Here is a 17239-nt window from a genome sequence, read left to right as displayed (position 1 = left end):
AGTGGGAGCGGGTGGCCGGGCGTGAGACACCTCCGGCAGACTGTTGGTGTGTTGTTGTTGTTGTTGTTGTTATTATTGCCTGCAAATATGATAACCAACACATGAGATGCTGTCCAAGCTGCAGCGAGTAGGACAGTGGATGGTGGATGGAGGGGAAGTGATAGCTGAGGCTTTTCCTCCAGCTTCACCGCTGAACGACGCATAAAAAAACGTAATGTCGTTTTGAAGCAAGATGGCTTTGCAAATAGAGTTGGGTCCAGTCCCGTTCTACGTTACGTTATCACAGAGCCGCCAAGATAAATAACAATGAATAAATATCACCTCAATCCTTTTACCTTTTAGTTCGTGGAATGAGGTTTCTCCTGTCAGAAAGAGGATATCAGGGCTCTATAAAGGGATGAAATTCTGTCTGGCAGTGATGAACGAAGCTCTTACAGTTTAGTTCATAATTAGCTAATTTTCAATTTCCTGCCTCCCAGTCATAACACAGTCAATCTCTTCTATTGGCTCAGCTGGATTAGACCATTTATTAACTCACACGCCCCATAAAACACTTAAATAACAGTTTTTTTAAGCCACAGCCGATGCTTGCTAGCATGTGTGTGTGTGTGTGTGTGTGTGTGTGTGAAAGCTGCTGAGGCTCAGTGAGGGTGAGGTCAGGGACGAGGGTCAGCACAGGTCACAGAGCCAAAGGTTGAGTGCACCTTCCCTCGGGCCGCTGCCCTTCTGGAGACCCATCCTGCCACATACTGGTGGAGTCACAGACGGTTCGCCAGTAATCCGGCGCCACTCTCGTTATATTCCGGTTTTCATTCCTCACCCTTCCAAACTCACCCATCGAGGACGGATAGGGAGACTTCTGGACGGGGGACAGTAATCTATTGACAGAAGCAGAGGGAGGGAGGAGCTGCTGGAGTTGCGGTGATGCTCCGCTGATCCGTGTGTGTGTGTGTTTGTGTGTGAGAGAGAAAACCGAGGCGGGGGGTGGGGTGGGTGACTTTATTTTGGTGAAGCTACAGCTGTCACACAGAATTCCACTCATTCGGAGAACTCCCACTGGCAGCTTTTCATGCGAAACACGAGGCGCGTCGGAGGGAATTTTGGGAGCACCTCACCGGGCGAGGCGACGGGAGCAGAGTTACATAAGGCCTCCGTCCAACCGTGTCCAGTTAATGAGGACCGTCTTTTCCGGAGCGACCTCACCATCAAGTGGAGGCAGCGTTCAAATGGGATGCTGACGCGTTGTCCTCCCTGGGATGATGACACCAGTTTAACTCTCAGGTTTAAACTGCATTTTACCAGTCACCTGTATCATTTTAAAGGATTTTCCGGTATCTCGCTGTCGGACCCGTCTACACACTGAGCCGCGCCTCTATCCACTAATCTCAGACATCTTTTTAAGTGGTATTTGTCCCGAGCGAGTAGCTTAGCAGCATGGGAGCGCCAGCACGTCTCTTTTCGCCCAGTTCCCCGATAATAGAGCTGAGGGCAGAGAAGACAAAAAAGCAAGGGGGGAGAAGAGACCCCTCTGGTGGCATTTGGATCCTCCCGCTGTCAGATGACCACTGAGCTTTTGAAGGTGGAAACAGCGGGACGTCTTTCTTAAAGGTCTCCTTACTCTCTCGTTCCTGTGCACTTTAAGCCAAGACACCATCTGTTGGAGGTTCCGCAGGCCCCGCCCTCAACTAATACAGCCCCGTTCTGTCCTTTGCTAGTATAAGTAGCGTGATTGAATTTGAAAATGCAGCTTCCTTCTCCTGTGAGGCGTCTTTCCTTCCTCTGTTTTGTCCAACAAAATACAGCGTGTGATTGGGACGCTGCTAAAATTCCCGTTGCGACAGAAATGTTGTCCAAACAAAGCCGCTCCTGTCCTCGTCCGCTCCGACGAGAGTCAGCGCGACCTGACCGACGTCTACGTGCACGTGACTCATTGTGCTCCAGAACCACGGCAGCTCAGGGCCTACTGAACGCCTTTTACGCCCAATAAATGGCGCCGTCCTCTTCCTCTTGGGCTTCTTTGACACGTTACATGTTTTTTTGTTGTTGGTGTGTCCTTCCTGATCCCGTTTAAACGTGTTCTAAAGGTCTCAAATGTCTCCTCCACAGGTGAGAGTCAGAGCAGCATCCTGAGCATCCAAGCGAGGCCAAGCAAGCATGAGTGTGGAACACCATCAGGGGGTGGTGACGACCCCCCCACTGCCGAGCGGAGGGACCAAGGAACGCTACTTCGACCGGATTGACGTCAACGATCCGGAGTACATCAGGAGCAGGAATATGTCGCCCGACCTTCGGCAGGACTTCAACGTTCTGGAGCAGAAGAAGCGCGTCACACAGATCCTGCAGAGCCCTGTAAGTCGGGGGGGGGGGGGAACTCACCATTTATCGCCCGTATTGAACATCAAACGGGGGACTCGATGCAAGAAAAGAGCTTTATTTTCCCCCCGTCTGCTTTCGTGACTGTTGTAACCATTTCCCGTTTTTAGACCGTTAACCGCTCTGATTTCCGCCGTCCTGACCCACGCGGCATCGATGAACACACACTTGTAACCAGCTCTACAATTAGAGAACACAATTGTCGCTCACCAGCCGTTTGTTTCGATGTCCTCAGGTGCTTGCGTCACCTTTGAAAAGTGCCGCCCTGTGTGGCTGTTTGGATTCTGCCCTTTGGACAGTTGCCTCAGTTTGTGTGGACATTTACAACAACCCCCCCCCCCGCCCGTGTCTTCATCCCAGTGTGTGTGTTTACTCAGGACTATTGACTCAAGGCTAGCCCGCGATTGAAGTGCTCTTTTTAAAAGATGATATCTTCTCGTGCGTGAACACCTTCGTGCTTTTCCGGAGTCGGCCGGACAGGCGGGTGAAGGCGAGCTGAGGCCCGGAGGTTAAACGTTCCCGGGGGAGCGTGATTGATGCCGCTCCATCCGTGGACGTTTGAACGCGATCTGCATTCTTTGCGTTTGGTGCCAGATGTCTGGAGGGGCGTGCACCCCCCCTCCAGTTTGTCTCTGAGTGCATGTGCGCATGATTGAGCACCACAGGTGCCTCGGGGGCGTGCAGGAGGGAGAGAGCCTTCACCAGCTCTGCTCCAGGTCACCTGCGGGACGCTGCTGGGAGGTCAACCAGGTCGAGGTCCGTGGAACTTTATTGCATCCGTCAGCTTTATGTTGAGGTCGCGACTAGTCGCGGGGCAGCCATTGGTGATCGATTGGGGTCGAATCCCAGTTTAGAGGCTGAAAGATTCCTTCTTCTTCTACGATCTGCTTCCTTCTCCATCTTTCTTCGACTCACTTTCATGGTGAAACAGGCGGTCGGAGCAGCTCCGACAGCTCCCTCTCTGTCTCCCGTGCTTTGTTTTCATCAGGCAGCGCCATGAGACTCGCGGTGGGTCTTGATTACACGTTTCCCGTGCTCAGATGGCAGGTTGTATTTAAAGACAGAGCCGTGCGGTCCAGGCGGGACTGAATCAGCTCGCACACCCGCCCTCTCCATTCATGCGGCACTGTTTACCTTTAAAAGTGGAGCGCTAACGCTGACCCTCCGCGCACCAGACTTACACGTCTGCCACTTTACATTAAAAAGAGGAAAAGTTGGGTAATGTTAGCACAGAAATTTGCAGTTGTGTTCCAGAAGGAACCTGGAGGCTGTTTTTCTCTGCAAATATCTCAGGTTGAGCCTCTCTTTTTGTTCATTTGCACTGGGGAACACATTGCTGACTTGTAATGTGAATTCTCGGGATAAAAATCCAGAGAAGCTTCGAGATAAATCAGATCAAATCTGTATTTTACTTCCCTGCGTATTTTTCTGTATCCCTTATCTCGAAACCTTTCCCCGCTATCAAGTCAGGGTTTATTAATCATTAACAAAAATGTTTTACAAGTGCCAGGAGGGCTATTTTCAAAAGGCTGGTTCGTATTTTGACCTACAAAATCCCGAGTTTTGCTAGAATCTGCCATCAGCTTGCAGCTGTCATGGATGATTTTCCTTTTTCTTTTTAAAGTCCTCTAAAAATTTCCTTTATGCCTCATTTGATTGAACATTAGCATTTTTTTTCATAAACCACTTTTACCCCCAGATCCATGTGTTTCACCAGATGTTTTAGTTGAGAATTTTATTCCATTTGGATGCTAAAGTTAGCACAAATTCCAGCGGTGGAGCTGTGTTCTCGAGATTAGCTTAATGGAAAAATGAAGCTAGCGGCTAAAATGAAAGCTCCAACATCAGGCCTCCAAGCCAAATAAACGCAGATTTGCCGTGGTTGTGGGACCCGCCGCTGCTCCTCAAATGTGCTGGATGGAGGCGAGGTCCAACTCTAAACATATTAAGCCGATTAAATATCAACCGTGACATTTACGACCGACCGCAGGCTAATTTTACTGCCGCTGCGGCGACTTCACGTTGCCTTATATCAACATTCTCACAGAGTTCAAGTGTAAATGGAGATTCTGTGTCACTTCCTCTAAACTCTGCCCTCATAAGCAGCGTTCGCTGGTTGTGGGGACGCACGGGATCATCGCATCGATGTGCAATGTTGTGTTATCCTAGGATACGACGCAAATAAACAGAATATTGCTGGATTTTGACGCATCTATTGCTCACAGCTGCTTGTTTAAAAGTGAATTATTGTACTGGTGTAACAGGGCAGGTCGGTTAAGCCCTTTGAACCCCTCCGCAAAGTCCGGCCCTCAACCCCAGCCAGCAGATTTGGGACAAGCTGGAAAATAAAGTGGATGAATAAAGGTGAATCCGGCACCGCTGCTTGGATTTTTCCACCTCGCAGTCAAAGGAAACACTTCATCTCTCTGAGAAAACGAGCTGTTTTCTCGTCTGCGATTCCGATCGAGCCGCTTAGGACGGACGTGCTCAACGTGCACCGCGGTCCTGCCTGAGACTAAACCACTCACAGGCTCGCTGTGTAACGTTTCACATGGTCTTTTATTGACGCAGATGCGAGGTTAGGGTGAAATATTAATGGGATGAGCCACAGCAGGCAGGATGTTTAATCTGTTTAAATGATGTGAGGCAAATCCCATAATCGTCTCGTGAAAACTCCTAATTGAAATGTGCTTCTGGCTCTTTGTGTTGGTAAATAAGTGCTTTATGCTCACTTCTGTCCGGGTCAGGTTCACCCAGTTCCACTTTCCACGGTTAGAATGTGCTTTGATGCTAGAGATGACCTCCGTGACCTTGTGTTTAATAGCCTGTTGTCTGATGCGTCTCCTAGGCAACGGTGGACAACGTTTCTTGGGTAAATCTCCTCTTTTGCGCTGTGGCAGCTCCGGCCGCACCGGCCCGGTCGCCACGGCGACCATGCCACCGGGGAGGCAGGAATGTCTGGCTGGCGTTCAGAAGCAGCGGCGCTTGTGTCCGGACGCGCGGGGGGTTGCTCCACTTTTAACAAAAACGCAGCCACACGGGCATCAAACTAAAAGCCTGGACACCATTCAGACACTAATGGGCCGTCCAGCGGGGCGGCTGAGGCGGAGACAGGAGGAAGTTAAGCGCCAGGGACGGTTTTATTGGACACTTATTGGACAATGTGTGAAAGTTTGCAAAAGCCCTGAAATGGAGCGAAGGCCTGACCATTGAATGCATCGACCGGTTGCCCGTGGCAACTGTGTTACGACCTATTTTAGGGAAAGGACCAGCGAGCATCGATGCGGACCATCAGCGAGAGTCCCTCCGTGTTGAACAGCTGTCTTTTTACAGTGCGTGGTGTTGCGTAAGAGCAGGTCAGCGGGTACTGCGCTGTTTGTGAAGGTTAGCCCCCCCCCCCAAACACACACACACACACACACTCTGTCAGTCATAGGGGGCAGCCTGTGATCCAGTCAGCCAATCCTGGCTCAGCGTGCCGGACCAGCCTATCCCGATTCCGCTCGTCGTCCTGCTTTGAGGATAATTCGGAGCGACACGCGAGGAGCACGTCTAATCTGTGATTAACACGTCTTCCCTGTTCTTCCCCTTCATCCCCACTTCTGCTCGTGTTCCCACGTCCTTTCACCCCCGCATCCCTGTCGCCGCCGCGGCCTCGGCCTCGCCGCCGCGGCTCTAAGCCGCCGTTCGCCTACATTTTATGTATTAAACCTGGAGTAAACAACACTTGTTGAGGGGACTTTCACCATTACGTTCTCTAAGATCTTGGTTTTGTTTTTGTTTGTACCTGCCTCCGCCGATGTCCTCTGATGTCTTGCTCAGTCCACAAACGCCCTCACGTTGTTTGACACTGACTGTGGTTGAATAATCTCCCGTCCTGTCCGATGGGAACGTTCTGCTTGGTCTCAGTCTTCCTCCCTTCTTCTCCTCCTCCAGGCCTTCAAAGAGGAGTTGGAGAGCCTCATCCAGGAGCAGCAGAGGAAGGGGAACAACCCGACGGGCCTGCTGGCCCTCAGACAGATCGCCGACACCTTGGTGGCCAGCTCGGTGGCCGGCTTCAGCGCCTCTCCTCTCAGTAAGCCTCCCACGTTCTACCAGAACATCTGTATCTGAGCAGAGGGGCGTCCACGCTCGTGCAGGGCATAAATACCCCGGGACGGGCCGGGCCCACACTCCGGAAGGGCTGCGCATATTTCTCAGGGGTCTGGTTCTGAGTCCATATGTGAGGTCTGCTTCCAATCACAGCGCTGGAATGCAAAGCTAATCCCGAATTACACGTGCACCTCAGCCCGCTGGGGGACTCGGGATGGGGGGGCGGGGCTCTGATGTGACCCTAACTGTGTGGTTGTCCAGGTCTGGGGATGGTCACGCCCATCAACGACATGTACGGGGCGGAATACGCCACCATGGTGAAGGGGGAAAAGGTGACGCGCTGCAAGCTGGCCAGCCTCTACAGGCTGGTGGACCTGTTCGGCTGGGCCCACTTCGGCAACGCCTACGTCACGGTAAGAGCCCGCGGCGCCGCCCCGGATCGTGGTTAACGAGCCACGCCGCGCGCCGTCTTCACCCCGGCTTCTTCTCGCCGCAGTGTCGAGTCAGCAAAGAGCAGGACCACATCCTCATCCTCCCCAGAGGTCTGTCCTTCGCCGAGGCGTCCGCGTCCAACCTGGTAAGACAGACGTAAATAGTGCCGTCGGCCCGGTAATTAACCACGAACCCAGACGCTTAATGAGCCGCTCTCTTTCCTTAATTTACTTCCATGTATTGTTCAGAGGAGAAATACGGCGCTCGAACAAGCGTCCCCCGACTTCCCGCTTCACCCTCCGCCCGCGTGGACGCGCGTCCGAGCGCGATCCGCCTCACAGCCGATCCGCTCCTCCGGGTTTTGTTGGAGACGGTTTGCTTCCGAGCGGCGCTCCGAGCGCGCCGGCAGAAACTGCAATAATCTTCTGGTCCGGTTTCCTTTTGAAGGCGGTCCAGCGCTCGTTGGGTTTTCCTCTTTTTTGTCCGGTCGACATTCCAGTGTTTATTTCTGCGCGCCTCGATAGTTCTGCCGATTTTACGGCGCCGATAAAAAGCTTCTCAGGACGCTATCGCGTTTCAGCTCCTCACCAGAAGTTTCCACGCTTTATCTCCTCTCTGTGGTGGAAGGTCACGACCTGATCGGAGCGCTGAGTCAGATCTTGGGCCGCAGGTCTGTTAGTAATTTACAGGTTGGAGATAAAACCCTCTGGTGTCTTTGATTTAAGCTGCCGGAGGAGATCAGAACGCCTGATTTGTTTCCTCTTTTGAGTCTTTGAAGCACACGTTTTGGGCCCTGCCCAGTTTCCCCCTTCGTATTTCTTTACTTTGGTGAACTGTTCAAATCTTTAATTCTCCGTTTAAGTCATCTGATATTCTGTGGGATTTATGGTGCAGTTATTGTCTTCAACACCTGTGCAAACACACACACACACACACACACACACACACACACACCTGTGTTGTACCTGCAGGTGCAGGATGAGAGTGGTTTTAGCTGCATTAGCGATACTGCTGACAGTCAAACGCTTCCAGTCAGCATCCTGCTGTCCAAGAGTGTCATAAAACTAATGAAGCATTCCAGGGTTGCTATGCAACCCCCCCCCCTCCCCACAAAAGGTCATTTCTATTAAATTTAGTGGTCCCAGAATACAGATGTGCTCTGTGGGTGATGTTAGATGTCGTCATGGAGCTAACATCTAACTGGAGGTCATCTAAAACCGGTAATCTTCACACCGCAACACCGAGTTTTTAGAACGCCCATGTTTGTCCGGGGTGGCTGGACGCGACAGGGTGACCCAACACGGCCCGGTCGCGTGACGCCTGAACCCACCGATGCTCGGTCGGCCCCCCCGCCGGGCCGTGGTTGCGACACGCATCCATCCAAAAAGGAAGAACGTCACGGAGGAGATGCCCGAGGAGCATCAGAGAGCTGGTTTGGTTTTCCTGTTTCGGGTTTTTGGGCGTGAAACTAAAATGAACAAACCCCGGTTCCGGTGCGGCGCACGTGAACCCAGCCAGCGTGCACGTTTTGAGCCTGAACTGGGCGTGCTCCATTCTGCTCAGTGGGGGTGATGGATGCTCTTTCCTGCTGCGCTAACACACAGCTGGAGCGTTGCAGACGCTCGGAAATGTTCCGACACGTGGTCGGGCCGATGGGAATTCTGCGCAGGCAATCTGGTTTAATGCCTCCCTCTGGTTTAATGCCCCCCATCCGTCATGTGGGCTCAGACCTGTTTACTGGCCGGTAATGAAGCCGCGCTAATAAAAGACATCCTGTCGGCCGTATCGTGTTTCCTGCTCAGACGATGCGGATGAATCGATGATAACGGGATTTCTCATGGATTCCCGCCTCTTGCGCAATTCAATTTCTTTTTGGCGTCTTTCGTCCTGGTTTAACGGGCGGCGTCGCGCCGTCTTCTCGCCGCAGGTCAAGCTCAACATCATCGGCGAGGTGATCGAGCAGGGATCCACCAACCTGAGGACGGATCCCACGGGGTTCAGCCCCCACGCTGCCATCTACTCCATACGTCCCGACATCCGTTGTGTCATCCACGTGCACACCCCCGTCACGGCCGCTGTAGGTGGTCCTGAGTAAACCGGCGCCGCGGTGTAAAGATGAACTTTGGTGGGTCAGACGCTGACGCGGTTTTCCGTAGGTCTCGTCGATGAAGTGCGGCATCCTGCCCATTTCCCAGGAGGCCATGATCCTGGGGGACGTCGCCTACTATAACTACCAGGGAAGCCTGGATGACCAGGAGGAGTGCAGAGAGCTTCAGAAAGCCCTGGGACCGACAGCCAAGGTGGGATCCCGCTCGGCAAGGTCAGATCTGACCAAACGCTCACGTCATGTGATCGAGCCTCCACGCTGCTGGTGCATTATAAAATCGGAAACTATTGGCAGCTGGAACAGGATCACAGATTTTCCACAGCGGTTTGACGCCACCGGCTACGCTAGAGGTCACAAAAGGTGGTTGTGCTGCTCCCAGACACGGTTCTCTGTGCGTTCCAGGTCCTGGTGCTGAGGAACCACGGCATGGTCGCTCTCGGGGAGACCATTGAAGAGGCCTTTCACTTCGTCTACAACGTTCAGTACGCCTGTGAGATCCAGGTACGGCCGCTCGCGCCGCCGCCGAGTCTTCTGGTTTTTTTAACCGTAGCCTAGCTTAACTTGTTTTGGTGGATTCTTGCGTGTCTCGGTTTCCCCTCGCTGGGGATTTCAGAGATGTTGTTGCCTCCCTCAAAGTCACCGGCATGACAAATCTCCCGATTGCCTGTCCAGAAAAAGAAGACATTAATCCATCTGGCAAAGCCCGGCTTAATAAATAAATCCCCCCCCCCGACCATGTTTTTCATGGCGTGCTTTATATTACTTTGCGCTGAGGAAGCTTTAGACTGAGGATTGATGTTTGTCCATATGGAAGCAGCCCCGCGCGTTCCCTTTTCAGCTTGTTTTGTTTGTTTGTCGCACCCCACGAGCTTCTCACGTGTTTTCTCGATCACTTCAGGTGAACGCCGTTTCCTGTGCTGGCAGCGTGGACAACCTGGTGATGTTGGACCCAGAGAAGTACAAATCGCTCGTGTACGACGTGGCCATGGACAGTAGCTTCGCCATGTGTAGCCAGTACAAGTGGAAAGCCGGCGAGCTGGAGTTTGAGTCCCTGATGAGGATGCTGGATAACCTGGTGAGTCCGTACGCGCCGCTGGTCAGAGGGGACGGAAACGGCGAGGAGGCAGCCCAACGCTGTGTTCTCTGCTGCAGGGTTACAGGACAGGCCACACCTACAGGCAGCCGATTGTGCGAGAAAAGCCAAGACACAAGAGCGATGTGGAAATCCCCGCCACGGTCACGGCGTTCATGTTCGCGGAGGACATGGACGGCGCTCCCACCAGGCTGCCCCTGAAGTTCCTGCAGCAGCGGCAGCAAAGGGAGAAGACGCGCTGGCTCAACTCTCCCAACAGTTACACCAAGGTCAACGTGGACGGTGGAGAGGACCGCTACAACAGCCGGACGACCACGGTGAGCGACGGGAAAAGGCTCGCATCCTCACATGGTGGGGTGTTTACAGACCCACCTTTCACTGTAATTAACCATCAATCGAAAGGCAACATCAGGACTTTTAATGAGAGTTTGTCTGTTTCTTTTGACTTATCGTAAAAGTTTGAACTACACCGCCATCTACAGGATGAGTTGTGAACTACATGTTTTATTTCCTCCCCCTGAAAATAACGAGAAACTGCTCTATTTAGAATTTCTCCATATTTTTGGTTGTTTTTGTTTGATCATCAGTTCTGAGTTGCTCTCTCACTCCTTCCCTCCACAGTGGATGAAGGCAGAAGAGACGGGAACTCCGATCCGGATCGAGGACCCCAATCAGTTTGTCCCTCTTAACACAGACCCCATTGAGGTGCTGCAGAAGAGGAACAAAGTAAGATCTTTGCAGCCCATAAAAGCCCATAAAACCATCACGGATGGAGCTGCAGCTCACAGCTGGAGGGAGGTTAATATAATAACAGAAATAAACCTCTGCCGTCTTAGATCAGAGAGCAGAACCGGTTAGATGTGACGACATCGGGGCCGCGCTCACAGCACCTCGCCGGCATCCCTGTGGACGTTCCACGACAGGTGAGGATCTCTCCCGTTTCCATTCATGTCAACAGGCAAGTTTGTTTTAAAAAAAAGAAAAGGCTGAATAACCCTGAAGGATGGGAAGGTGAATGGTTGAACAGCAAATAGACCCTTTCGCTGATTTATTACTCCAGCAGCAGATTAATCCGGAACAAAGGTCAGTAAACTACCGTCGGTCCCAAGTGCAGCATAAACCCAACCAAAATATCAATGTGTTTGGAATTTGGATGACTAGTTGCACCAAATTGCCCTTTTTTCTGACGTCCCTTTTCTTTCATATCGATGACATAACAATATTAATAGATTAATTTAATCAAACGCAAGATTTAGGATGAGTCAGTGAAAGGGTCTATGAAAGCATCGGCCACTAGGGGGCGCCTTTAGAACAAAATTCCTCTTAAGCAGATTTCGTCATATACGTATTGTTAAACTCTTCCACGTCAAAAAGGAAGTGGAATAGTTTAACAATATGTATCTCATTATATGCATCATTATATACATATGCATTTTTATGATGCTGTTTTTTGGGGTTCATTCCACGTTAATTTTTATTCAATGCGGACTTTTGCATGTAGCACTCGGTGTGTTTTAAAGCTCTGACAGCACTCTCAAATGGAGTGGTCACTGTCTCATATATATTAAGTGTGTGTGTGTGTGTGCATGCGTGTGTGAGACTTAGTTCATACAAATTTAATTATTTTTAGGGTCTTTACTTTGTAGCATACTTTTAAAAGGTGTATGGATGGATAATTTATGATGTACCCACTTATATTGACACTGTTTTGGTCAAGTGTGTGTGTGTGTGTGTGTGTGTGTGAGAACTCCCGTTATCATCCTTCTCCCTGTCTCGTCCTCAGCCATACGTGCCCACAGAGGAGGAGCAGATGGCTCCCCTGCCTCCCAACCCCTTTAGTGAGTTGTTAGAGAAAGACACGGAGGAGCGCCCCAAGAATGTGGAGAGGAGGCAACTGGGTCTCAGCGGTACGCCTGCTCACACACACACACACACACACACACACACACACACACAAACATGAAAACACACTCGCACGTCGTCACGTGTGAGTTCCTATAGATGTGTGGATTCTGGGATTGTTCACGCTCAGCTTGCAAACACCTCCAGTACCCAGTCATGCTGTGTGACATGTGGACTGAGAACACACACACACACACACACACGCACGCACACACACGCACGCACACAAATGCTTGTGCGGTCTCAAACAAATAACAGCAACTCCAGACCAAATGATTTATTGCCGTTGTTCAGGAGCTTCGTCCCACTTGTCAGAACCTCCGAACCTGAGTCTGCCGCTCCTCTGCAGGTCCGTGCTCGTGGGTTGATTAGTGCACGGTTGATGCTCCCGTTAAAAACCTTCCCGATGCCTCCCGGTGGCGGCATTTTCTGGATACATCTGGCAGTGTGGGGGCCCCCTCACGGCCTCCTTCGTCTCTATTAAAACAGCATTCGGGCCGTGCTAATCATGTTAGCAGTCAGTCCCACTGCCTGTCAGCGGGGAAAAGTCAATAGAGAACAGATGAGGGGGGGGGGGAGTGGGGGGGGGGGGGGCTCACGTTGTGGAGAGGACGATATGACTAAGAGAGCAGACTGAGCAGACAGCAGGTTTTCACACCTGCCACATGACTGCAGCCCGTTGTCATGACGCTGTTGCCCCCACAGCCCCATGAATCCCCGGTGGCCAATCTGGATACAAGCTGGAGACCGTCTGTGATGACCTGATACATGCCACACACACACACACACACACACACACACACACACACACACACACACACAGAGGCACACAGTTAGCCTGTGGTTATTAGTGCTGTTTGTGTTTATTAGAGAGAGATTGTCTTAGCCATTAATGGAATTCCTGTGTGACACAACCAGCACTGTTGTGCAACTGGCTTCGGACCCTCTTAATTCCGCCCCCTGATGAACCGGAGTGGACGTGTGTGTGTCCGTCTGCTCCGGTCCGCCGCTGCCGAATGAGGAGTTTTGAAATGTTTTCTCTAAAAGCAGATGTGCATGGCCTGATTCTAACATCTGCGCGTTGCCGCTAATCTCTCAAACCCTCTTCCCTTCCCCGCCCTCTCTCTGACCCTTCATCCCAAATCCCCCCCCCACCTCCCCACCCTTCCGCCTCTCATCTCATCCTACTCACCCCTGCTGTCATCCCAACGCTTCATCCCCCCCCCCCCCCCCCCCCCGCTGCAGATGGAGAGCACGAGCTAACCTCCGACGACGGCTCCACTCTCTCTCAGTCTCTGTCTGTCACTCAGTCCCCACAAAGCACTCCAGCTAAAGAAGGTATCGCCTCACCTCACACTGACTTCCTGTCCGTGTGTGTGTGTGTGTGTGTGTGTGTGTGTGTGTGTGTGTGTGTGTGTGTGAATGCTGCATGTATAACTGCTTCATAACTGCAAGTGTGACGTCTCATGTGAAAAATGAACTGGTGGAATACGTCGCTCCAATGGTCGATTATACTGGTTTTGTTCCCGTGGGATGGGGGGGGGTCAGAACCTGTACAGTAGCTCACCATGGGGGGGGGAGCATAATGAAGTGTGTGGCATCATAAACCCACAGTACCGATGGCTGACGACAGGTTGACTCTCCGGAGCGCTGATGTAGACACGGATCACTCCCGAATAACGACGCGCTCGGATCGACTTCCTGTCACCGTCTCTCCCGGCAACAAACCGGCAACGATTAACCCCCGGCGGCGCCTCGCCTCCTGGGCCCCATGTTTCCCTCACACGGCTGCTGTGAGGTCAGCCAGTTGGGCTTAAACCGGGTCGAGCACAAACCCCCGGCTCTCGGGTCAGAACCTGACGAACGAAACCGAGTCGGGGGCGAGTTGAACACGTCAGGGGGGGCAGAAGCAGGGCCGCGCGGAGCGGGACCGCCATGACGCCGTGTTTTAACCGGACCTGTCTCTCTCCTCCCCGACAGAGAACCACAGCGGCCTCATGAACGGCAAAGACGTCCACGGCGACGGCGGCGAGGAGCTGTCCAAGCGCGTCAGTCAGCTGACCACCAGCGTGGAGAGCATGGAGATCACGGCGCGCCCCGGAGAGAAGATCGGGGAGGGGCTGTCCCCCGAGAGTTCGCCCTCCAAGTCGCCCAACACCAAGAAGAAGAAGAAGTTCCGCACCCCGTCCTTCCTGAAGAAGAACAAGAAGAAGGAGAAGCTGGAGGCCTGAGCGGCGAGGGGGGCAGGAAGTAGAAGGTGGCGGCGGCGGCCCCCTTTTCTGTCTAATGTCTGTGTGTTTGTTCTGTCTCGGATTCGAAGCCCGTCTCCTTCTTCGTTTTGTCGGCCCAAAAAAGGCTCGTCTGTACGGGGAGAGAAAGGCCCTCCCCTCGGATAAAGGCGTCCAAACGTTAGCATGAATAAAAGCAGAGTCGCAGCAGCAAAGTCCCAAAGCCGGAAACGGCGCCGTCAAAGGAGCCCGGGCCGGGTCCAAACCGCAGATTCAGCATCTCCGTATCGCCTGAAACGACTGGAAACTGGAACCAGAACTCTTCCCAAAACCTTTCCTAAATAACTGGATTGAACCCAGGTTTGGGTCGTTCTGCTGACGAGAGGTCGCTCGCTGGAAAATCGATCTCGGAAAAACCTCGGGGTTTTTTTTGTTTGTTTTTTTTGGGGGGGGGGGGGGGGTGAGGAGACGGCGTCCCTCGGAATCCGCTCACACGTGTAGCAGCTTCATCTCAGCGACTCTTTGCCAAACCCAGAGGGCGCCGGTTTAAGGGAAGCGCTGCTCTTTTGTGTTTAACGTGTCATCCCATGAAATTTGGTCCCTTTTTTTCTCTCTCTCTCTCTTTTTTAAGCACAATCCTGTTTTAGCTGCAGCTTTTCTCTCTTTTCAAGCATGTTTTTTTCCTCTTTTTGCGAGACCTGACTGGAGAAGAGCACATACATTTTCTATATGAAACACGGGAGAACTGGACAGCCTGGATATAGATCTTTAGCCAAATGCGGATTTCTTTTTTTATGATTTTAACTGACTGTGCTGCACTTTGCTGGTGGAATTCCAACACATTTTTAGCTGCAGGGGGGGTCTCACCGGGGAGGGAGGTTGGGAAGTAGCGGAGGGTTGAGGAAAGTGGATGAGATGAAGACGGACGGAGGTTTGTCACGGACGAGAAGAAGAAATCCAAACAGTTTAACTCTGCAGTCGCCCGCTAGCCTCTTTGTGTCTTCTAAAGCCATATTTGATTTTTTTTTTATGCTATAATAATAATACAAGGGTCTCGTCAAGGTCCCTGATAAGATCTCTGTTCACCCAAGTGACTGCGGGGACACCTCAGGCTCCCCCCCCCTTTTTTTTTTCCTGTTATTAGTCGACTGCATTGGCAGCAGCTGCACTGGGAATATTTACTTTCTCCTCCTGGAACTGGAACGTCGTGCGGAGGTCAAACGGACACGGCGGTTTTATTTGAACGCCCGGTCAACGTTTCGCTGGAACGACCCGCGGCTGAACTCTGTTGCCCCCGCCCCTGCACCCCCCCCCCCCCCCCCCGCGGTTTAAACAGATGCACCGATATCCCAGCGAGCAATGTGAAGTATTGGATTTGGAGGGAGGGCTTAGGGACGCGTCTTTAGCCGCGGCAGCGACTGCACGGAGGCGTGAGCAGGGAAACACGAGCGCGACCGCCCCCTGACATCAAAGATCCATGTTTTTACCACTCATTTTTGTCTCCCATACCACCCCCCCACCCCCCCACCCAGAAGCTCTTTCCATCCTCCATGTACTGCAGTATGTTGTTGTCTTTTCCTTTAAGCACTCAACTTTTTTACTAACATTTTAAGAGCCTAAGTCGCTCCCAGATAAACTAAAGGAACCTCACCCCCCCCCAGACTGTTTGCACCTTGCTCTACTTTGGCTTCTCTGTCCACTCCCCCCCCCACACACACTTTTTTTCCCGCCCTGTTTTCAGTGAAAGGGCGAGTCGGACGATGAGCCGAGCTACTTTGTGACCTGTGAAGATCCTCTATCAATCTAATGGAGTTGCTTTTAGATGTATCGCTAATCAGTGTAAATTCACAAATAAAACTGTATTTTAAGAAAAGCAAAGCTCATTTTTTCCACACCTGTGCGTCATTATTTCACGCCATTCCTTTTGATTTCCACATGATCCATATACGCGCTCATCCCCAGGTTTTGTCCTCATGGGGGGGGGTCCAACAGATGAGTGCCTTTTACTGAACCTTTCCTGAAGATTCTGGAAATCCCAGTTAAACCACAGCGCTAACCATCGTGGGGATACTGGGAACAAGCATGCTAACGCGACGTGTGGTCAGGTTATGGGATGCAAGGGAGAAAACCTGCATCAACAACTTTAATTTAACAACCCTAATTTAACCCCCAGGTACCAAATATGACACGCAATCATTTTCCCCATCACGACCTGGTGCCTTTAATTCCCTCAACGCACAGGTGGATCGCAGCTGCACGTCCAGAACTGGACCAGAACCTCACTTCTGGGGTCACACGAGCCTTTAATGCAGCTTGTCGGCGGTCTCGCGTGTCAAATTAAAGCCAACCAATGATTGTAAAGGTCCATATTATTGTCGGTGTGTGTGCTGCCGATGTGCCTTGACTTTATTTCCCCCCCGTGGATGCTGCATTATGCTTCTGTCTTTCAGGGTGTTCCACAGAAGAATCAGGCCCTTATCGCCATGGAGATCAAACCAGTTTGAACTAACCATGACGTGTTTTCTCACCTTATCCAGATTTCACTCGTCCCGGGGGTTAAATATTTAATCAGTGACCGGGACATAGACATTCAGGAGCCTGACAGAGGACAGAGAGTCCATTTATAAAGGACGGGAACGACTTGCTTCCATTTCTTCTGTCTGTTGTAATGGGATGTTCCAGTTTGCATGATTCATGACCAGCCTGTATCTGTGTCCTGTCAGTGTGATATCAGCACTTTACTTCCTCCTGCCAACAATAAAAGCTCGTTACGACGTGATTTGTCTCTTTTTGAGCACCCGGCGGCGCCCGTGCAAGGACGGCAAATTCTGGCAACAGGGAAGGGAAGAGGAGTTTAGTGGATCTGTAGTTAGCGCGCTTGTTAGCATACCCCAGCTACTGTGGCACGATGTTGGAGTGGGGGGGCGGGGGGTGGGGGGGCTCCAGACAGCGCCACGCTGTGACTGTCACAACAATAGGTCCAGATGGATGCTCTGCTGGGGGAGTGTGGAA

At 51.9% G+C, this 17239-nt stretch overlaps 1 protein-coding gene across 7 annotated transcripts in view; it reads left to right on the top strand.

Moving 5' to 3' along the window:
- add3a (adducin 3 (gamma) a) overlaps nucleotides 1-17006 on the top strand; it is a 42046-nt gene extending 25040 nt beyond the window's left edge. For 4 of the 7 annotated variants that reach the window (XM_029850599.1, XM_029850597.1, XM_029850598.1 and 1 more), the window contains 14 exons: nucleotides 2107-2349; nucleotides 6310-6448; nucleotides 6727-6878; nucleotides 6962-7042; nucleotides 8825-8974; nucleotides 9054-9197; nucleotides 9407-9505; nucleotides 9903-10079; nucleotides 10157-10414; nucleotides 10719-10823; nucleotides 10934-11020; nucleotides 11881-12004; nucleotides 13245-13337; nucleotides 13980-16110. In XM_029850599.1, the coding sequence (XP_029706459.1) occupies nucleotides 2155-2349; nucleotides 6310-6448; nucleotides 6727-6878; nucleotides 6962-7042; nucleotides 8825-8974; nucleotides 9054-9197; nucleotides 9407-9505; nucleotides 9903-10079; nucleotides 10157-10414; nucleotides 10719-10823; nucleotides 10934-11020; nucleotides 11881-12004; nucleotides 13245-13337; nucleotides 13980-14230 (2055 nt within the window). In that variant the 5' untranslated portion in view covers nucleotides 2107-2154 and the 3' untranslated portion in view covers nucleotides 14231-16110. Of the gene's footprint in view, nucleotides 1-2106; nucleotides 2350-2848; nucleotides 3130-6309; nucleotides 6449-6726; nucleotides 6879-6961; nucleotides 7043-8824; nucleotides 8975-9053; nucleotides 9198-9406; nucleotides 9506-9902; nucleotides 10080-10156; nucleotides 10415-10718; nucleotides 10824-10933; nucleotides 11021-11880; nucleotides 12005-13244; nucleotides 13338-13979 lie in introns of those variants that run through there. The other 3 variants (XR_003891528.1, XM_029850600.1, XM_029850601.1) reach the window with 3 other exon arrangements.
- The last annotated feature ends 233 nt before the right edge of the window (nucleotides 17007-17239 follow it).

The sequence above is a fragment of the Takifugu rubripes genome, chromosome 17, assembly GCF_901000725.2.
Source record: "Takifugu rubripes chromosome 17, fTakRub1.2, whole genome shotgun sequence".
NCBI classification, from domain to species: Eukaryota; Metazoa; Chordata; class Actinopteri; order Tetraodontiformes; family Tetraodontidae; genus Takifugu; species Takifugu rubripes.
The sequence above is the reverse complement of the archived record's forward strand: the minus strand, read 5'-3'. Positions and strand labels throughout refer to the sequence as shown.